The sequence below is a fragment of the Lepidochelys kempii genome, chromosome 23, assembly GCF_965140265.1.
Source record: "Lepidochelys kempii isolate rLepKem1 chromosome 23, rLepKem1.hap2, whole genome shotgun sequence".
Lineage (NCBI taxonomy): Eukaryota > Metazoa > Chordata > Testudines > Cheloniidae > Lepidochelys > Lepidochelys kempii.
In genome coordinates this window covers 15,626,787-15,647,335 of record NC_133278.1, presented here as the reverse complement: position 1 = coordinate 15,647,335, position 20,549 = coordinate 15,626,787, and the positions used below count along the sequence as shown (strand labels likewise).

The 20,549-nt window shown below is 66.6% G+C and overlaps 1 protein-coding gene across 1 annotated transcript in view; it reads left to right on the top strand.

Annotated features, from left to right (window-relative positions):
• Positions 1–1,839: 1,839 nt before the first annotated feature.
• The window catches only part of LOC140901891 (voltage-dependent L-type calcium channel subunit alpha-1F-like), a 19,543-nt gene continuing 833 nt past the window's right edge, over positions 1,840–20,549 (top strand). Inside the window, exons 1-26 of the mRNA XM_073321319.1 lie at positions 1,840–1,867; positions 2,228–2,441; positions 2,614–2,719; positions 3,798–3,937; positions 4,271–4,413; positions 5,567–5,719; positions 5,790–5,986; positions 6,827–6,930; positions 7,845–8,011; positions 9,526–9,609; positions 10,838–10,925; positions 11,046–11,072; positions 11,677–11,837; positions 13,133–13,358; positions 14,212–14,419; positions 15,236–15,356; positions 15,645–15,732; positions 16,008–16,063; positions 16,337–16,353; positions 16,739–16,793; positions 17,258–17,390; positions 18,247–18,376; positions 18,724–18,783; positions 18,904–19,010; positions 19,597–19,684; positions 20,491–20,531. Of these exons, the coding sequence (XP_073177420.1) occupies positions 1,840–1,867; positions 2,228–2,441; positions 2,614–2,719; positions 3,798–3,937; positions 4,271–4,413; positions 5,567–5,719; positions 5,790–5,986; positions 6,827–6,930; positions 7,845–8,011; positions 9,526–9,609; positions 10,838–10,925; positions 11,046–11,072; positions 11,677–11,837; positions 13,133–13,358; positions 14,212–14,419; positions 15,236–15,356; positions 15,645–15,732; positions 16,008–16,063; positions 16,337–16,353; positions 16,739–16,793; positions 17,258–17,390; positions 18,247–18,376; positions 18,724–18,783; positions 18,904–19,010; positions 19,597–19,684; positions 20,491–20,531 (2,942 nt within the window). The remainder of the gene's footprint in view (positions 1,868–2,227; positions 2,442–2,613; positions 2,720–3,797; positions 3,938–4,270; positions 4,414–5,566; positions 5,720–5,789; positions 5,987–6,826; positions 6,931–7,844; positions 8,012–9,525; positions 9,610–10,837; positions 10,926–11,045; positions 11,073–11,676; positions 11,838–13,132; positions 13,359–14,211; positions 14,420–15,235; positions 15,357–15,644; positions 15,733–16,007; positions 16,064–16,336; positions 16,354–16,738; positions 16,794–17,257; positions 17,391–18,246; positions 18,377–18,723; positions 18,784–18,903; positions 19,011–19,596; positions 19,685–20,490; positions 20,532–20,549) is intronic.

The window sequence follows — 20,549 nt, the reverse complement described above, 5'->3', positions numbered from 1 at the left end:
CAGTCCAGCCCCGCCCCCAGCCGGGGCATGCTGGGAATTGCAGTCCAGCCCCGCCCCCAGCCGGGGCATGCTGGGAATTGCAGTCCAGCCCCGTCCCCAGCCGGGGCATGCTGGGAATTGTAGTCCAGCTCCTTCCCGCCCGCCCGGTGCACGCTGGGAATTGTAGTCCAGCCCCAACCTCCCTAACCGGGTGCATGCTGGGACGTGTAGTCCTAGTTACCACCATGGCCCCAATCCCGGGCCCGGAGCGGCTGCTGGTCCCGGGTGCGGGTTCTCCAGGTGCCCCCAGAGCAGGAGGTTCGGAAGCGGGAGCAGCCCCGGGCGACTGGCTCCAGAGCACCCCAACGTCCCATCCTGCGCCCGGCTCCTTCGGGGGCGGCTCCCTGGCCCTGCGTCTTCTGGGCCCCAGGGGAAAGGGGGGCGCTGAAAAGCCCGGGTCCGGCAGAGATGCAGGGAAGCCGACCCAGGGCCTTCGCCACCCCCCTCTTCCCCCTGGCTGTAGCCGGCAAGGCCCTGTGGGGTGAACTCTCGGCATCGGCTGGAGCAACCCCCCGCCCCCCACCTTCCCGTCAAGTCCCCAGCTTTCAACTCTCGGCCTCGCTCCCACTCCTGGGTGTTCCCGGGCTCAGTGGCTCCCCCATTAATGGAGAGGAGGGGGCTGGGGTTGGGGGGGGCTTTGCCCCACTTGTCCCAGAGCTTCCCATGGAACCAGGTCTTTGGGGGGGAGGGGAGAGAGGCTCCCAGAATGCACTGGGGCCAGCAAGAATCCTGGAGTGTGTGTGTGTGGGGGGTCGCCACTGAGCTCCCAGAATGCAATGGGGCAAGCAAGAGTCAAGGAAGAGGGTCAGGGATGGGGGGCAGGGGGTGGGGGTCTTGACATTCCCCGAATGCCATTGGGCAACTAGGGTTGCCAGGGAGGCCGGACGTGCCGGCCGCTTCTGGGAGCCCCCTGAGGTCGGCGCCGCCTGGAGCCTGCACCCCGACCCCTTCGGCCCCAGCCACAGCCCTCCCCCCGCTCTGCCCCCCAACCCCCTGCCCCAGCCTGGGGAAAGTGAGTGAGGGTGGGGGACAGCGAGAGACGGAGCGAGGGGGTGGGGCCTCGGGGCGGGGGCGGGGCTGGGGGGTTCGGTTTGGGGCAAGTAGAAAGGTGGCAAACACTAGGGCAAAGGGGAGTCTGCAAAGGGGAGGGGGCAGGGTTCTAAGGCTCCCAGAATGCACTGGGGCGAGGGGGAGTTGGGGGACCTGGGGGGCTCCCAGAATGCACCGGGGCGAGGGGGAGTTGGGGGACCTGGGGGGCTCCCAGAATGCATCAGCGGTGAGGGGGAGTTGGGGGGGCACATGGAGGCTGCCTTTGCCCCCAGCTTTCCCTGCCACTCCCCCCTCCCTCCAGCAGATGCCCACCCCCCTCGGTGCCCGACACCACCGGGGCAGGGGGGCCGGATGGTCCCCCCCACTAGCCCACGCAGGCCTCTGAAGCTAATCCCCCTTAATCCGCGGCCGAGCCAGGGACAGCGACGGGACGAGACGGAGGAAGAGCGGGAGAGAAAGGGGACACCGGGGGACTGCTGGGGGGCCCTGGGGGTGGCAGGGCACCTGGGGGGAGCAGGGCCTGTGGGGCACCGGGGGGGGGACAGGGACAAGGAACACCCAGGGGGCACCCTATCACCAGCTCTCGCCCCCCCCCCACCTGGGCCGGCTCCCCATGAGAGGAGGGGGGCTGGCGAGAGGCTGCCAGGAGTGTGGGGGGCTTTTCCCCAAGGCCCCCCATCTCCGCCGTAGGGCGTCAGCCGGGCAAAGAGGTTAACCCCCCACCCTGCTTCGTGCCCCCCCCAACCCAGGATGTTGGAGTTGGAGGAGAACGGGAGGGGTAAGTGACCCTGATGGGGGGAGACCGGAGGAGGAGGCAGAGGGCTGGGGGGGGCTCCATGGGGGGCACATGCACTGACCCCCCCAGTGCCCAGCACTAGGGGGGGTTGATGGAAGGGTTGGGGAGCTGTGGGGCATGGGGGAGTGGAAGGGCAGGGTGGCATGGAGGAGGCAGGGGGGCCTCATGGGGCAGGGCATGGGGCCCTGGGAAGGGGCTGGGATCTCCACGGAGGCGGGAGGGGGCAGGGGTCTCTGTGGGGGGAAGGAGCTCAGCGGGGGGGCCAGGGTCTCTGGGGTCACCACAGAGGGAGGGGGGCTCAGTGGGGGGCGCACTCTGACCCCTCTCCTCTCTCCCCCGCAGCGGTCGTCCCCCCCGACAGCCCGGGGTGGGGGGTGGAGGCCGGGGGACTGGGGACCGAGGCTGGCAGCCCCCCACCCACCCCCCGCCGGCGCTTGCCCCCCGCCAAGCACAAGACTCAGGGCAGCCCCACGGTGCCGCGCTCCCCCCGGGCCCTCTTCTGCCTCCGGCTCAACCACCCCCTGCGCCAGGCTGCCATCAGCATCGTCGAGTGGAAGCATCTGCCCTGCCAGAGGGGCTGGGGGGCAGGGGAGGGGGGCAGAGGGGGGTTGGGGGGAAGGGACTGTGCTAAAGGGGGGGCCAGGGGAGAAAGGGGGGCATGTGGGGGGGCACTGGGGGAAGGGGCAGGAGCACCCCCGTTCAGCTCCTTAACCCGTCCCCTGCCCCAGGCCCTTCGACATCCTCATCCTCATGACCATCTTCGCCAACTGCGTGGCCCTGGGGGTCTACATCCCCTTCCCCGAGGACGACTCCAACACCGCCAACCACGACCTGGTGAGCCCCCGCGAACCCCGGCGTCCGGCCCAGCAACCCGGCTCCCCCCCAGAGCCAGGAGCGAACCCCGGCGTCCGGCCCAGCAACCCAGCCCCCCCACAGAGCCGGGAGCGAACCCCGGCGTCCGGCCCAGCAACCCCACTCCTCCCAGAGCCGGGAGCGAACCCCGGCGTCCGGCCCAGCAACCCCACTCCTCCCAGAGCCGGGAGCGAACCCCGGCATCCGGCCCAGCAACCCGGCCCCCCCACAGAGCCGGGAGCGAACCCCGGCGTCCGGCCCAGCAACCCGGCTCCCCCACAGAGCCGGGAGCAAACCCCGGCATCCGGCCCAGCAACCCCACTCCTCCCAGAGCTGGGAGCGAACCCCGGCGTCCGGCCCAGCAACCCCACTCCTCCCAGAGCTGGGAGAGAACCCAGGCGTCCGGGCTCCCAGCCCCATGGCAGGCCCTGTGAGCCTCTTGGGCTGGCTCCCCTGGCCCGTCACCCAGACCCTGGGTTTAGCCTCATTAAGAGCTCGGAGCTAATGACTGTCCTTAAGGAGCTGCTGGGTCCCTGGGCAGAAGTCATGGAGGAGTGGGAAGGAATTAGCTGCCGGGGGGGGGGGGGGGGACGGGACGGGACGGGACGGGGGGGACTCCTGGGTTCTCTCACCAGTCCTGGCAGGGGAGTGGGGTCTGCTGATTGGGGGGGGGGCTGGGAGCCAGGACGCCTGGGTTCTCTGTCTCTCTGTGCCCCGGGCCATGAGCTCTAAGCCGCTTACCAGGCGGGGGGGCCGGGGGGACCTGTTGGCGGTAAGCCGGGACTATCTTGCACGTTCGCTCTTCTGCACAGGATTGTCCACCCGCTCCCCCCGCTGCTTGGGGCCTGCCCGGACGCCAGGGTTCCTTTCTTCCAGGGATGACCCCCCCCCACTCCCGGACACCTGGGTCTGTTTCCCAGCAGGAAGGGCCCCCAGGACACTTTGGTTCATTCTCTAGGATGCAGGGGGCCGTTTGGGTGTCTGTGGCTCACGGGGGTGGGGGTTGGTGGTGCCCGGACACCTGGGTTCAATTCCCGTCTCCCCCCCCCCCCCCCAACAGGAGCAGGTGGAGTACGTCTTCCTCATCATCTTCACGGTGGAGACGTTCCTGAAGATCATCGCGTACGGGCTGGTTCTGCACCCCAGTGCCTATATCCGCAACGGCTGGAACCTGCTGGACTTCGTCATCGTGGTGGTGGGGTGCGTCCCCCGCCGCCCCCCCGCGCCCTGCTGGGTCACTGCCGCCTCCGACTGGGCTCCCCCTACGGCCCCCAACACCCCGCTGGGCCCACCACCCTGCTGGGCCCTAGCCGGGCCCCCCACCTCCGCCCCCTGCCCTGCTGGGTCACCACCGCCCCACCGGGCTGTCCAATGCCCCGCCAGGACCCCCCCAGGCCTCCCGCCACCCTGCTGGGCCCCTGCCACCCTGCTGGGCTCCCCCTCCCCACAGGGACAGGGCTGGGTGAGGGCTGGTGCCCCCTAGAGGGCTCCATCCCCCCCGGGTGCCCCCCTCACCTGCCCGCTCTCCCGCAGGTTGTTCAGCGTGATCTTGGAGCAAGCATCCCACAAGCCCGGGGACGCCCACCACATGAGCGGCAAACCGGGGGGCTTCGACGTCAAAGCCCTGAGGGCCTTCCGCGTGCTCCGCCCCTTGCGCCTCGTCTCCGGCGTCCCCAGTAAGGACCGAGGGCCCGCCGGCAAATGCCAGCCCTGGGGGCCAGGCACTGGGGGGGGGTTGCTGTGTGCTGCATTGCGAGAGTTGTGTTGAGATGTATGACGTCCCAGCACACTGCCTCACTGCACAGTTATGCATTGTGTACTCTCATTGGACGGAAATGCAATGCACTCCACGCTGCAGGGTGTGACCCTGCACATCGGCGAGTCGCAGTGCGTGTTGTGTCACTGCGCAGTGGTGCACTGCACTGTATCCTGCATGGTGTGACACTGCACAACGGTGAGTTTCACTGAGTGTAGTGTCATTGTGTAGTGATTCGTTGCCCTGCATGCTGTACGAGGTCACACTGCCCCAGGGCGCACTGCACTGCAAGCCATTTCTTTGCACCCTGCTCTATTACACTGCAACCTATTTTGCTGCAGTGTTGCATTTCACTGTATTCTTATGAGATCGTACTGCACCTTGGCACATCACACTGCATGCGCTGTGAGGTCGCACTGCACCGTGGCGCGTCACACTGCATGCTCTGTGAGGTTGCACTGCACCGTGGCGCGTCACACTGCATGCTCTGTGAGGTTGCACTGCACTGTGGCACATCACACCGCATGAACTGTGAGGTCGCACTGCACCGTGGCACATCACACTGCATGAGCTGTGAGGTCGCACTGCACCGTGGCGCGTCGCACTGCACGCTCTGTGAGGTCGCACTGCACCGTGGCTTGTCGCACTGCACGAGCTGTGAGGTCGCACTGCACCGTGGCGCGTCACACTGCATGTGCTGTGAGGTCGCACTGCACCGTGGCGCGTCACACTGCACGCTCTGTGAGGTTGCACTGCACCGTGGCACGTCACACTGCATGCTCTGTGAGGTTGCACTGCACTGTGGCACATCACACCGCATGAACTGTGAGGTCGCACTGCACCGTGGCACATCACACTGCACGAGCTGTGAGGTCGCACTGCACCGTGGCACGTCGCACTGCATGCTCTGTGAGGTCGCACTGCACCGTGGCACATCACACTGCATGCTCTGTGAGGTGGCACTGCACCGTGGCGCGTCGCACTGCATGCTGTCACATTGCACGCCTCTGCTGCGGTGCACTGCATGAACTGCCCCCAGGCCTGACGCCCCCAGCCTGACCCCTCCCCCGCAGGTCTGCACATTGTGCTCAACTCCATCATGAAGGCCATGGTGCCCCTGCTGCACATCGCGCTGCTCGTCCTCTTCGTCATCATCATCTACGCCATCATCGGCCTGGAGCTCTTCATCGGCCGCATGCACAAGACCTGCTTCCTCGTCGGCTCAGGTACCCGCCCCGCCCGCAGCCCCCCCCAGCCTGCCCGGGGCCCCGCCTGACCCCTCCGTCCCTCCCCCAGACCTGGAGGCCGAGGAGGACCCCTCGCCCTGCGCCTTTTCGGGGCACGGCCGGGAGTGTCCCCTCAACAACACCGAGTGCCGGGGCCGCTGGGAGGGGCCCAACGGCGGGATCACCAACTTCGACAACTTCTTCTTCGCCATGCTCACCGTCTTCCAGTGCATCACCATGGAGGGCTGGACCGACGTGCTCTACTGGGTGAGCCCCCACCCTGGGGGACCCTCCAAACCCACAGGGATCCCCCTGCACCCCAACCGCCCCCGCTCCCCAAACCCCTGGAGATCCCCCTGTCCCGGGGTCCCCGGGCGATGCTCTGACCTGCTCCCCACGAAGCCAGGCCAGACTCTGGGGGAGTCTCCTCTCGGGGAGCAGCCTGTCTGCAGGACACACAGCTCACCCGGCTTCCCCCTTCCTGGGTCTGACCCCGGAGCCTCCAGCCTCCCCTGCCCCTCCGGGCACTTCCCGCAGTGAGCCCGCTCAGGCGGGGTCCGGGGGGGGCCAGAGGGTCCTGCCCCCCAACTCCGCAGTCAGACGGGACTCTCAGCCAGCCGGGGAAACAGAAGGTTTATTAGACGACAGGAACAGGGACTAACACAGAGCTTGTAGGTACAGAGAACAGGACCCCTCAGCTGGGTCCATTTTGGGGGGCAGTGAGCCAGACACCCCCGTCTGCCCTTCACTCCTTGTCCCCAGCCAGCCCCAAACTGAAACTCCCTCCAGCCCCCCTGCTCTGGGCTTTGTCCCTTTCCCGGGCCAGGAGGGCACCGGATCCCTTTGTTCTCCAGCCCTTTAGCTCTCACCTGGCAGGGGGAAGGGCCCAGGCCATCAGTGGCCAGGAGACAGAGTGTCACCATTTATGTACCCTGGCCCTTTGCTCTGCAACAGTTACACCCCCTGCCTTATCCCACCCCCTAGAGCCTTACGAAATGCTTAGGGGAAACTGAGGCACCCCTACAGTATTCAGAGAAAACAAAGAACATTCCCACTTCGTCACATCCCCTGACACCACACCCCCTCTGGCCCCTGTCCCCTCCACAGATGCAGGATGCTATGGGGCACGAGCTGCCCTGGGTTTACTTCGTCAGCCTGGTCATCTTCGGCTCCTTCTTCGTCCTCAACCTTGTGCTGGGGGTGCTGAGCGGGTAAGGCTGGGGCCTGGCCCAGTAAGGGGGGGGGGCTGGCTGGGTAAGGAGGGACCTGGCTGGGTAAGGTGGGGGCTTGCTGGGTAAGGGGGGACCTGGCCAGGTAAGAGGGGGGCTGGCCAGGTAAGGAGAGGCCTAGCTGGGTAAGAGGGGGGCAGGCCACGTAAGGGGATGTGCCCAGCTCTGGGGAGGAGCTCAGGGAGTACATGGGGCTGTTGGGTGGGAGGTGGCTTGGAGCCAGCCCAAACTGAAACTCTCTCCAGCCCCTCCTCCCCTGGGCTTTGTCCCTTTCCTGGGCCAGGAGGTCACCGGATCCCTTTGTTCTCCAGCCCTTTAGCTCTCACCTGGCAGGGGGAAGGGCCCAGGCCACCAGTGGCCAGGAAACAGGGTGTCGGCCATTCTCTGTGTCCAGACCCCTGCACACACCTGCCCTCTAGGGCTCTGCAATGACCATACCCCCCATCCCACCCCCTAGAGACTTAAGAACTGCCTGGGGGAAACTGAGGCACCCCCCACACTATTCAGAGGAGACATTAAGAACGATCCCACTTCGTCACATCAGCATGTTGGGGCATGTGCAGAGGGGAAGCATGTTCTAAGCATGTCAGGCATGTGCAGGGGGAGCCAGGCGACAAGCATGGGGGGGAGCGTGTTCTCCGTGCGTTGGGGTGTGTGCGGCTGGATTGTGTGTGCCTTTGGCATGTCAGTTGCGTGGACGGATCATAGACATGCGGCAGGCCGTGCCGCCAGGCGCTGTGTGTCACTGGCATGTTGAGGCGTGTGGGTGGATCACACCGTCGAGGCGCAGCTCAAAGCAGGGGCAGCTGGATCCCGCATGTGCTTCCCGTGTTCGCCCAGCGTGTGCTTAGCGTGTTGCTGCGTGTGCCGGGGGGTTAACCCCTCGCTGCCCGCAGGGAGTTCTCCAAGGAGCGGGAGAAGGCCAAAGCGCGGGGCGACTTCCAGAAGCTGCGGGAGAAGCAGCAGATGGAGGAGGATCTCAGGGGCTACCTGGACTGGATCACACAGGCCGAGGACATCGACCCCGACGACGAGGAGGGGGACCCGGAGGACAAGCACTCCCGTGAGACCCCTGCCCTACGGCACCCCTCGCTCCCGACCTGCCGCCCCCCACAGGGCAGCCAGTCCCCCTCCGACCCGCGAGCCCAGGCCTGGGTGTCTGGGGCAGCAGATTCTGCCCCCCGGCCGGGGGGGGCAAGTTACCGCCAGCTGTGTTGGGGGCAGCTGCGGGCCGGGGATTAGCAGGCAGAGAAATGAGACTTCCAGGCCAGGAGATTAGTGGGCACCTGAGTAAATTACCAGCTGGGGAGGGGGTCGGGCGGGATCCTGGCAGTGGGAGGGGGGGCGGGCGGGGAAGAGATCGGGGAGGGGGCAGGAGCAGAGCCTGGTTTCTCTCAGCAGAGCAGGGCGGGGGCTGGGGACATTGCAGAGTTGTAATCTTCCCCCCAGCAGTGCCCCGGGGGGGCAATTAGCAGCTGTGTGGCACCAGGTGCCCTTCCCACAGGGGCAGCCCGGGCGAGTCCCTGCCTCCAGCGGGGCTCCCCCGCCCCGGCTATGCTGAGTTAATTGCTCGCTGGGGCCTCGTTAGTCTCACTGGGTCAGGGACGCTGGGGTCAATTATACACCCCCCCGCCAGAGCCGGGGAGAGAACCCAGGTGTCCTGGTTCCCAGCCCTAACTGCTGGGGTCCCTCTTGTACAGCGTGGGGAGCTGTATCGGGGGGTTGGGTGGATCAGTCCCTGGGGCCTGCCAAAACCCATGATGCCTGGGTGGGGGGTCACATCCCTTCTTTGTCACAGCACTCACGTCTGTGTGTCTTGTCTCTCATTCCCCACCCCCACACGTCCTCCTGTCCGTCCGCCCATCCCCACACGCCCCATCCCTCCATCCGTCTGTCCATCCCTCCATCCCTCCCCACACGCCCCATCCCTCCATCCCTCCCCACACGCCCCATCCCTCCATCCGTCTGTCCATCCCTCCATCCCTCCCCACACACCCCATCCCTCTGTCCGTCTGTCCATCCCTCCCCACACGCCCCATCCCTCTGTCCGTCTGTCCATCCCTCCCCACACGCCCCATCCCTCTGTCCGTCTGTCCATCCCTCCATCCCTCCCCACGCCCCATCCCTCCATCCGTCTCTCCATCCCTCCATCCCTCCCCACGCCCCATCCCTCCATCCGTCCATCCATCCCCACACGCCCCATCCCTCTGTCCGTCTGTCCATCCCTCCCCACACGCCCCATCCCTCCGTCCGTCCGTCCATCCCCACATGCTCCATCCCTCCATCCGTCCGTCCATCCCCACACGCTCCATCCCCACACGCCCCATCCCTTCCTCCGTCTGTCCATCGCTCCATCCCTCCCCACACGCCCCATCCCTCCATCCATCCATCCACCCATCCCCACACACCCCATCCCTCTGTCTGTCTGTCCATTCCTCCATCCCTCCCCACATGCCCCATCCCTCCATCCGTCTGTCTATCCCTCCATCCCTCCCCACACACCCCATCCCTCCGTCCGTCTGTCCATCCCTCCACACACGCCTCATCCCTCCGTCCGTCTGTCTCTCCCTGAGGAAGGTGTGACCGTGGAAGACCTGGCGGAGAAGAAGAGAGGCCGACTCCGGTGGCTCCGTCACTCAGGCCATTCCACCGACACCCACAGTAATGTGGCACTCCGTCTCCGTCCGTCTGTCTGTCTGTGCCTGTGTGTCATCGCCGGGGTGGGCTTCACGTCTCCACCTGCCCCTCTGCCCCTGGCTGCTCATTAACATCCTCTTCCCAGCTCCCCCGCTGGGGTCTGCAGTGGAGTCAGGGCCGGATTCTGATCTCAGCTCCCCGGGGTCAATCCACAGTCACTCCTGATTGCAATGGGGGCAGGGCCGGATTCTGATCTCAGCTCCCGGGGTCAATCCGGAGTCACTCCTGATTGCAACTGAGCCAGGGCCGGATTCTGATCTCAGCTCCCCGGGGTCAATCCGGAGTCACTCCTGATTGCAATGGGGGCAGGGCTGGATTCTGATCTCAGCTCCCTGGGGTCAATCCAGAGTCACTCCTGATTGCAATGGAGCCAGGGCCGGATTCCGATCTCAGCTCCCTGGGGTCAATCCGGAGTCACTCCTGATTGCAATGGGGGCAAGGCTGGATTCTGATCTCAGCTCCCCCGGGGTCAAACCACAATCCCCCTGATTGAAATGGGGCCAGGGCCAGGTTCTGATCTCAGGTCCCATGGGATCAATCCAGAGTCACTCCTAATTGCAATGAGGGGAGGGCTGAATTCTGATCTCAGCTTCCCCGGTGTCATGGAGTGTGGGGGAGTCCAGGCCCTGCACCCCTCTTCCTGGGATTCACTGAGACTCTCAGCCAGCCAGTAAAACAGAAGGTTTTTTGGACAACAGGGACACAGTCTCAAGCCGAGCTTGTGGGTACAACCAGGACCCCTCAGTCACGTCCTTCTGGGGGGCAGGGAGCTTAGACCCCAGCCCTGGGGTTCCCTGCGTTCCTCCACCCAGCCCCAAACTGAACCCAACCCCCCCCCAGCCGGCTCCCTCCTGCAGCCTGTGTCCAGTTCCCTGGGCAGAGGTGTCACCTCCCCCCCCCCCCCCCGGCTCAGGTGACAGGCTCTCAGGTCTCCCATTGAAACCCCCCCTGCCACATTCACACTCCCCCCTCCCTGCTGCCTCACACCCGGGGTCAAACCAGAATCACCCCTGATTGCAACAGGGCCAGGGCCAATTCTGATCTCAGGTCCCATGGGGTCAATCCAGAGTCACTTCTGATTGTAATGGGGGCAGGTCTGGATTCTGATCTCAAGCCCCCAGGTCAATCCAGAGCCACCCAGCCAGCCGTGGGGGCACTGAGGGGGGAGCTCACCCGTCCATCTCTCCCCCAGCCAGTCTCCCCGCGAGTGAATCGACTTCCATCAACACCGAGAACGTGGGCGAAGAGGAGCATCACACCGCCTGCTGCGACGTGTATCTGTGAGTGCTGGGTGGAAGGGCCCGTGCTGCGGGGGTCTGGGGGGCATAAACAGGCCCCAGGTCCCACCCCAGAGGTGGCTGCATTTGACTTTTCGTTTCTTTTCTCTTCGCTTTCTCCAGAGGCAAAATCTCAAAGACAAAATTCTGGTGAGTGGGAGTGAAGGAGGGGCCGTCTCAGCCCCGCAGTGAGGGAGTGTCTGTGGGGCCCAGCCCCGCTGATTCCCTGCAGGGGGCGCTGTCCTGGCCCACGGTGGGGGGGTCTCTGTGGGCCCCTGCAGGGGGCGCTGTCCTGGCTGGTGTGGGGGGGGTCTTGTGGGCGCTGTCCCGGCCCGGGGGGGGTCTCTGTGGGCCCCTGCAGGGGGCACTGTCCCGGCCCGGGGGGGGTCTCTGTTTGCCCCTGCAGGGGGCGCTGTCCCGGCCCGGGGGGGGTCTCTGTGGGCCCCTGCAGGGGGCACTGTCCCGGCCCGGGGGGGGTCTCTGTTTGCCCCTGCAGGGGGCGCTGTCCTGGCTGGTGGGGGGGGTCTCTGTGGGCCCCTGCAGGGGGCGCTGTCCCGGCCCGGGGAGGGTCTCTGTGGGCCCCTGCAGGGGGCGCTGTCCCGGCCCGGGGGGGTCTCCGTGGGCCCCTGCAGAGGGCGCTGTCCCGGCCCGGGGGGGGGTCTCTGTGGGGCCCTGCAGGGGGCGCTGTCCCGGCCCGGGGGGGGGTCTCTGTGGGGCTCAGCCCCACCGACCCGCCCCCCACTCGGATCCGCAGCCGCCGCTGCCGGCGTACGAACCGGCTGCTGCGGAAGAGATGCCGCCTGGCGGTGAAATCCGTCTCCTTCTACTGGACGGTCCTGATCCTCGTCTTCCTCAACACGCTGACCATCGCCTCCGAGCACGACAACCAGCCCGACTGGCTGACCCAGATCCAGGGTGAGCCCAGGGCTGGGGGCCTGGGTCCCTCCCCAGCCCGGGGCGGGGCGCTGGGCACTGGTGGGTCAGAGTGCGGGGGGCTGGGAGCCAGGACTCCTGGGTTCTCTCCCGGCTCTGGGCGGGCGTTTATTATAGCTGTGGCGGGTCGCTTTCCCGAACAAACCTAAGGCCCCGTCCTGGTCCCAGAGTATCCCGATCTCCAGTGTCCTCAGCCCCAATCCCGATTTGTGATATTCCCGACCCAGTTTCCCCTGCCTGGGGTCTGCAGTAACCCAGCCGAGCTGCCCCTAAGGACGAGAAAGCCCAGTCCCAGTGGGGCCGGATCCCGGACGAAACTCTCGTTGCTCTTAACGCCAAACCCAGACAGGTCCCAGCCCCAATCTGTGCCGGACACCCTGAAACTGTGTCTGTGACCCCCAGGCGGTGAGCCCTCCGTCCAGTATCTCGCCAGGCCTCGGGGATCCTCCATTTCCCCCATCTCCCCGCCAGCCGACTCTAATCCCGACCGGTCTCCGAGAGATCCCCTCCTCCGTCAGCCGAGAGAATTTGTCTCTGCCTCTGCGCCGCCCAGCCGAATCCCCCCCAATCCCAAGCATCCGGCCCGGGAAATCCTAAACGCTTTGTTCCCATGCGACCGTCTCTGCCCTCAATCGTCCTGGCCTCCCTCCACCCTAATCCCTTCCTCATTCATCCAGCCCTGCAGCCTCCTAATCTCCTGGCCCATAGAATCCCACTTCCACGTAGTCCCGGACCCCCCGGGAGATAATCTCAGTGCAAGATTTTCCAAATCCCCTGTCTAGGTAGCCCTTGTCCCCCTACTATATAATCCTGAGTGCAGGTATTCCCAATCCCGGTCCTAATCATAATCCCTCCCTGTGGTAACCTCTGGGATTACCCAAATCCCGCTCCTCTATAATCCCGGGCTCTGTGTCTAATAGCCCCTGGCCCAGAGAACATGTCCAATGTCCCCCGGCGAGAGCCCCCAAGATTATCCAAATCCCGCTCGTCAGTAATCCCGGCTCTGTGTCGAATAGCCCCTGTCCTAGAGAACAGACCCAATGTCCCCTGGCGAGATCCCCCCCAGATTACCCGAATCCCGCTCCTGGGTAATCCCGGCTCCGTGTCGAATAGAGAACACGCCCGGATCCCTGTAATCGCCCTCGGCGAGAGCCCCCCCAGCTTGTGCTAATCCTCGACCCTGCTAACCCGGCAAGCCCGGGTCGAGTCACTGCCCCGTGCCGGCCCCTCCCGCCCCCGGACGTCTGCCCCCGGCGTGACGCCCTGTCTCCCCCCAGCCTACGCCAACAAGGGGCTGCTGTCGCTCTTCACGCTGGAGATGCTGCTGAAGCTGTACAGCCTGGGCCTGCCGGCCTATTTCGCCAGCTTCTTCAACCGCTTCGACTGCTTCGTGGTGTGCGGGGGCATCCTGGAGACCCTGCTGGTGGAGCTGCGGGTCATGGAGCCGCTCGGCATCTCCGTGCTCCGCTGCGTCCGCTTGCTGCGCATCTTCAAAGTCACCAGGTCCGGCGGGGCTGGGGGACGGGAGTGGGGCTACGGGGGATCTGGCGTGGGGCTGGGTGTCAGGGCTGGGCGTGGGGCTGGGGGCTGGGTGTGGGGCTCTGGGGGGCCGGGCGTGGGGCTCCGGGGGGCCGGGCATGGGGCTGGGTGTCGGGGCCGGGTGTGGGGCTGGGGGCCGGGCGTGGGGCTCCGGGGGACCTGGCGTGGGGCTGGGGGCCGGGCGTGGGGCTCCGGGGGGCCGGGCGTGGGGCTGGGTGTCGAGCGCTGGAAGTGGGGCTGGGGGCCGGGCGTGGGGTTCTGGGGGACCTGGCGTGGGGCTGGGTGTTGGGTGCCGCGCGTGGGGCTGGGCACTGGGTGTTGATCCTCACCGCCCACCCCCCAGGCGCTGGGGGGTTACAAGGGGGCAGAGATTGGGCATGGGGGGCAGGGTGTGGGGCTGGGTCGGGTTTGATGTACCAGGTTGGCCCCCCACCTGAGGTCCTGGAGTCCCTCCCCGCCCCCCGGGCCGCCCAGCCTGGGCTCCCTCCCCCTGCCCTGCTGTGCCAGGCCCAGTGCACACAGGGACACGCGTGGCTGCAAAAATCAGCTCTGGGTGGGAAGACTCAGCTCGGGGACCCCAGCCCCCCCTCTGGTGCACACCCAGAACTGTCGTCTCGCGCCGCAGAGAAACCTGTACAGCTCAAGCTCCTGAAATCCGCCCCCTCCCTCAATGCGGAGGAAGATCTGCACAGCTTCCCCCCGCACAGGCACGGGGCGTCGCGTGGGGCTGGGCTGGGCATGGGGCTGGGCCGGGCGTGGGGAGGGGGCCGTGTTTGGGCTCTGGGTCGCCCCGTCTCACCCCTCTTCCCTCCCGCAGGCACTGGGCGTCCCTGAGTAACCTGGTGGCCTCGCTGCTGAACTCCATGAAATCCATCGCGTCCCTGCTGCTGCTGCTCTTCCTCTTCATCATCATCTTCGCCCTGCTGGGCATGCAGCTCTTCGGGGGCAAGTTCAACTTCGACGAGACCCAGACCAAACGCAGCACGTTCGACACCTTCCCCCAGGCCCTGCTCACCGTCTTCCAGGTACCCCCGGGCCCCCCCAGGACCCCCCACGTTCGACACCTTCCCCCAGGCCCTGCTCACCGTCTTCCAGGTACCCCCCGGGGCCCCCCACGTTCGACACCTTCCCCCAGGCCCTGCTCACCGTCTTCCAGGTACCCCCCGGGGCCCCCCACGTTCGACACCTTCCCCCAGGCCCTGCTCACCGTCTTCCAGGTACCCCCAGGGCCCCCCACGTTCGACACCTTCCCCCAGGCCCTGCTCACCGTCTTCCAGGTACCCCCCGGGGCCCCCCACGTTCGACACCTTCCCCCAGGCCCTGCTCACCGTCTTCCAGGTACCCCCCGGGACCCCCCGGGACCCCCCACGTTCGACACCTTCCCCCAGGCCCTGCTCACCGTCTTCCAGGTACCCCCCAGGGCCCCCCACGTTCGACACCTTCCCCCAGGCCCTGCTCACCGTCTTCCAGGTACCCCCCGGAGGCCCCCCACGTTCGACACCTTCCCCCAGGCCCTGCTCACCGTCTTCAGGTACCCCCCGGGCCCCCCCGGAGCCCCCACGTTCGACACCTTCCCCCAGGCCCTGCTCATCGTCTTCCAGGTACCCCCCGGGACCCCCCACGTTCGACACCTTCCCCCAGGCCCTGCTCACCGTCTTCCAGGTGCCCCCCTGAATCCCTCCCAGCTGCCCTGGGACCCCCAATTTAGACACCTTCCCCCAAACCCTGCTCACTGACTTCCAGGTCCCCCCCATCCCCCAGAAACCCCTGGGAAGCCCCTCTCCCCCTCCGGGGCACGCGCCAGCCCCCTGCCCCCCACTGACGGCTGCCGGCCCCCCCAGATCCTGACGGGCGAGGACTGGAACGCGGTGATGTACGACGGGATCATGGCCTACGGGGGTCCCTACTTCCCCGGCATGCTGGTCTGTGTCTACTTCATCATCCTCTTCATTTGTGGCAACTGTACCCGCTTTGCCGGGGGGCCGGGGGGCTACAGGGGGCTGGGGCAATGGCTGTGGGGGGGAGGGGAGAGTTGACAGGCAGCTGGGGAGTAGTGGGGCAGTTCTCGAGCTGGGGGGTGGAGTAGGGGGGCAGCAGGGGCGGATCAGAAGCTGGTGGCAGGAGGGTGGGGGGCCCTGGAGCCAGGCAGTGTCGTGTGGGGGGGTGGCTGACATGGGGGGGTGAGTGGATTTGGGGTGGGGCTGAGGCAGGGGTTCCCCTGCACCCCTATTTTCCTGAGCCCCCCCCCAGATATCCTGCTGAACGTCTTCCTGGCCATTGCTGTGGACAATTTGGCCGATGGGGACAACATCAACTCGTCCGCGGAGGAGAGCAAAAAGTGAGGCACCCGGACGCCTGGGTTCTCTCCCCGGCTCTGGGAGGGGAGGGGAGCTGGTGGGTTTAGAGCGGGGACGGGGCTGGGAGCCCGGATGCCTGGGTTCTCTCCCCGGCTCTGGGAGGGGAGGGGATCTGGTGGGTTAGAGCAGGGACGTGGCTGGGAGCCCGGACGGCTCTGGGAGGGGAGGGGATCTGGTGGGTAAGAGGGGGGATGAGGCTGCCCGAATGCCTGGGTTCTCTCCCTATCTCTGCTCTGAGCCCCCCTGTTCCCCGCAGGGGGAAGCTGGCGGATGAAGCCCCGGGCAGCGGCAGCCAGGATGGCAGCGGTGAAGGTAAGAAGTGGCTCCCCCCAGCGTGGGGCAGCCCAGTCCCCCCCGAATCCCCTCCTCACGGCCCCTTCTCTGTCCTTACTCGGGGCACCCTCTCTTCCACCCTCTGTCCCCCCACTGACCATAGTCTGGGGTCCCGGTGGGGTCACACCCTGTCCCTCAATAACAACAACCCCTCTCCCCCACGGCCTTGTTAAGCGCACAGCATGCGGGGGAAACTGAGGCATGCCCAGCGCAGCATGTTCAGAAAACCCCCCCATTTGGTCCCACCCCCAGCTGGCTTCCTGCGGATGGTCGGCCCCCGGGGTCTTTCGGTGCCAGGTGGCAAACAGCCGTTGTCGGCTGGGCTCCTCCATGGCATGGGGGCCGGGGCCCCAGACAGCTGGGGGTGGGTCATGCCTGGGTCTCTGCAAAGAGCAAACACCCTTCCCCCCACCGCCGGTTAACCAGGCAGCACACTGGGAAACTGAGGCACGCACAATATTCATCCAAAACTTTATGAATAGTTCCCTCTTGGTCTCAATGGGGTTTGGCCTAGATGCCAGGGTTCACGCCAGGGGCAGGGGAGCTGAAATCCCCTGGTGGGGGTCTGGTTACCCCCCCAGCACAGGACTCAGCCCCTCCAGCAGGGGGTGCAGGGACACACACAGACCTGGCCTCCTGCTGCTCTGTCCCCAGGTGCCGTGCATGGAGGAAGAGAAGGAGGAGGATGAAGAAGGGAGCGAAGAAGGAGGTAGGAAGGGTTGGGTCTGACTCTCCCAGATGGGGGGTGCTGGGGGGGGGGCAGGGGGCTGGGCAGGTGGTGCTCTCCCCTGGCAGTCAGGGCTGGGTAGTGGGGGGCGCCGTGGGGCAGGCGGGGGGCTGGGCAGGGAGCGCTCTCCTCTCGGGGATCTGTGGCTGCCAGATGTGACCCTACTGTATTTTTTGATCCTATCATGATGAATAGGAACCCGGACTCCTGGGTTCTCTCCCCGACTCTGGGAGGGGAGTGGGGTCTAGTGGTTAGAGCATGGGGGGGCTGGTCGCCAGGGCTCCTGGGTTCTCTGCCTGGCTCTGAGAGGGGAGTGGGGTCCGGTGGGTTAGAGCAGGAGCGGGGGCCGGGAGCCAGGACGCCTGGGTTCTCTGCTCGGGGAAGGGCTGGCTGAGCCCGGCGAGGCCCTGTCGCTGTCATCCCCCCGCCGTCCGTCTGCCCCGCAGGGGAGGAGGCCGAGGAGGGCGACCAGGAGAGCTTGGCCGAGTCCCACCTGGACAAGCTGGAGGAGGTGACGACGGAGAAAGTCCTGCCCATCCCGGCCGGCAGCGCCTTCTTCATCCTCAGCAGCACCAACCCGTGAGCGCCGGGAGGGGCGGGGCCTGGCTCCTCCAGGGGGGCGGGGCTTGGGGCAGGGTCCGGTCCCCTCTGGGGGGCGCCGCTCGCACCCAGCCCCAGGGCGGGGGACCGGCTGGCTCAGGGGGGTGGGTGTCCCGGGGTCCCCGGGCGATGCTCTGACCTGCTCCCCACGAAGCCGGGCCGGACTCTGGGGGAGTCTCCTCTCGGGGAGCAGCCTGTCTGCAGACACACAGCTCCCCCCGGCTTCCCCCTTCCTGGGTCTGACCCCGGAGCCTCCAGCCTCCCCTGCCCCTCCGGGCGCTTCCCCCAGCGAGTCTGCCCAGGCGGGGTCCTGGGGAAGCCGGAGGGTCCTGCCCCCCAACTCCGCAGCCAGACGGGACTCTCAGCCAGCCGGGGAAACAGAAGGTTTATTAGACGACAGGAACAGGGTCTAAAACAGAGCTTGTAGGTGCAGAGAACAGGACCCCTCAGCCGGGTCCATTTTGGGGGGCAGTGAGCCAGACAACCCCGTCTGTCCTTCACCCCATGTCCCAGCCAGCCCCAAACTGAAACTCCCTCCAGCCCCTCCTCCTCTGGGCTTTGTCCCTTTCCCGGGCCAGGAGGGCACCGGATCCCTTTGTTCTCCAGCCCTTTAGCTCTCACCTGGCAGGGGAAGGGCCCAGGCCATCAGTGGCCAGGAGACAGAGTGTCGCCATTTATGGACCCTGGCCCTTTGCTCTGCAACAATTACACCCCCGCCTTATCCCACCCCCTAGAGCCTTACGAAATGCCTAGGGGAAACTGAGGCACCCCCACAGTATTCAGAGAGAACATCTCAGGTGAGTCTGGCTCTGACCCGATCTCTCCCCTGCCCCAGGCTCCGGGTGGGGTGTCACGCCGTGATCCATCACCACATCTTCACCAACCTCATCCTCGTTTTCATCATCCTCAGCAGCATCTCGCTGGCCGCCGAGGACCCTATCCGGGCCCACTCCTTCCGCAACATCGTGAGACCCCCACCCGCCCATCCGGGGGGGGTAATGGGGGAGGGGAAGGAGGAGGAGTGGGGACATGGGGGCTGGATGGGGAGGGGCACAGGCGGGGGAAGGGTCTGGGTGGAGATGGATGGCAGGGAGGCATGGGGGGGTGAGGAAGGGGGCTGGATGGGACAGGGGCCTGGCCAGGGTGGACGAGGAGGAGGCCAGGGGAGGTGGGGAGGGTGCTGGGGTGGGGCAGACAGGCAGGACAGGGCAGGGGGGCAGGAGGGGCCATTGGGGCAGGGAAGGGGGGGCTGCCCCACATTGGCCGTTGACTCTCCCCCATGGCCTTGTCTTCCCACCCCATCCCTGCTCAGATTCTGGGGTACTTCGACTATGCCTTCACCTCCATCTTCACCGTGGAGATCCTGCTCAAGGTACTGCTGGGGCGGGCCCGGGTGCCAGGACTCCTGGGTTCTCTCCCGGCTCAGGGAGGGGAACGGGGCCCAGGGGTCAGCACAGGCCCGGATTGACCCTCTTCCCCCCGCTCCCCTCAGATGACAGCCTATGGCGCCTTCCTCCACAAAGGCTCCTTCTGCAGGAACTGGTTCAACCTGCTGGATCTGCTGGTTGTGAGCGTCTCCCTCATCTCCTTCGGGATCCAGTGAGTGGGGCGGGAAGGGCGGTGAGCGGGGGAATAGGAGTGCAGGGGTGAACAATGCGTATGGGGCTGGAGGGATGAAGGGAAGGGGGGAAGGCAGACCCAGGAAATGGCTCGGGCGCGGGAAGGATTGGTGGGGATAGTGGGATACGCTGGCATAGAAAGGATTGGTGGATGAGGTGGGATACGCCAGGAGCAGGAAGGATTGGTGGACGCGGTGGGATACGCCAGGAGCAGGAAGGATTGGTGGATGAGGTGGGATACACCGGGCGAAGGTAGGATTGGTGGACGCGGTGGGATACGCCGGGGGTGGGAAGGATTCTTGGACGCGGTGGGATGCTTCAGGGGTGGGAAGGATTGGTGGGCGCTGTGGGATATGCTGGGCGTGAGGAGGATTGGTGGATGAGGTGGGATATGCCGGGAGTAGGAAGGGTTGGTGGAAGCGGTGGGATACGCCAGGCATGGGAAGGAAGCAGTGGATATGCTGGGGGTTGTGATGAATGGGGGCAGGCGGTGCCGGGCAGGGAAGTTGGGGAACTTGCTGCAATGTCTCTGACCCCCACTCCCCCCTGCTACACCGCCCCCCCAGCTCCAGCGCCATCTCCGTGGTGAAGATTTTGCGGGTGCTGCGCGTGCTGCGGCCTCTCCGAGCCATCAACCGGGCCAAGGGGCTGAAGGTGTGTGTGGGGGGTGTTCAGATGGCTGGGAGGGGGGTTGGGGGCGGCAGTGCTCGGGGGGGGGGGCAGAGCCTGAGAGGGGGTGCAGGGCCGTGGGGCTGGGGGGAGGCAGTGCTCAGGGGAGGAAGAGCCTGAGAGGGGGTGCAGGGCCGGGGGGCTGGGGGGGCAGTGCTCGGGGGGAGTTGAGTGCAGGTGCTGGGAGGGGGTGCAGGGCCGGGGGGCTGGGGGGGACAGTGCTCGGGGGGGGCAGAGCCTGAGAGGGGGTGCAGGGCCGGGGGGCTGGGGGGGCAGTGCTCGGGGGGAGTTGAGTGCAGGTGCTGGGAGGGGGTGCAGGGCCGGGGGGCTGGGGGGGACAGTGCTCGGGGGGGGCAGAGCCTGAGAGCGGGTGCAGGGGCCGGGGGGCTGGGGGGAGCAGTGCTCGGGGGGAGTTGAGTGCAGAGGGCTGAGAGGGGGTGCAGGGCCGGAGGGTTGGGGGGGACAGTGCTCGGGGGGGGCAGAGCCTGAGAGCGGGTGCAGGGCCGGGGGGCTGGGGGGGGCAGTGCTCGGGGGGACTTGAGTGCAGAGGGCTGAGAGGGGGTGCAGGGCCGGAGGGTTGGGGGGGACAGTGCTCGGGGGGGGCAGAGCCTGAGAGCGGGTGCAGGGCCGGGGGGCTGGGGGGGGCAGTGCTCGGGGGGAGTTGAGTGCAGGGGCTGGGAGGGGGTGCAGGGCCTGGGGTGCTGTGCTGGGGGCACCAAGGGGCCTGTGTGTCTGAGGGGGGCTGGGGGGGTCGCTGTGTGTCTGGGGGTCTCACCCCCCCGCCCCCCCAGCACGTGGTCCAGTGCGTCTTCGTGGCCATTCGCACCATTGGCACTCTGAGATAGCGCGT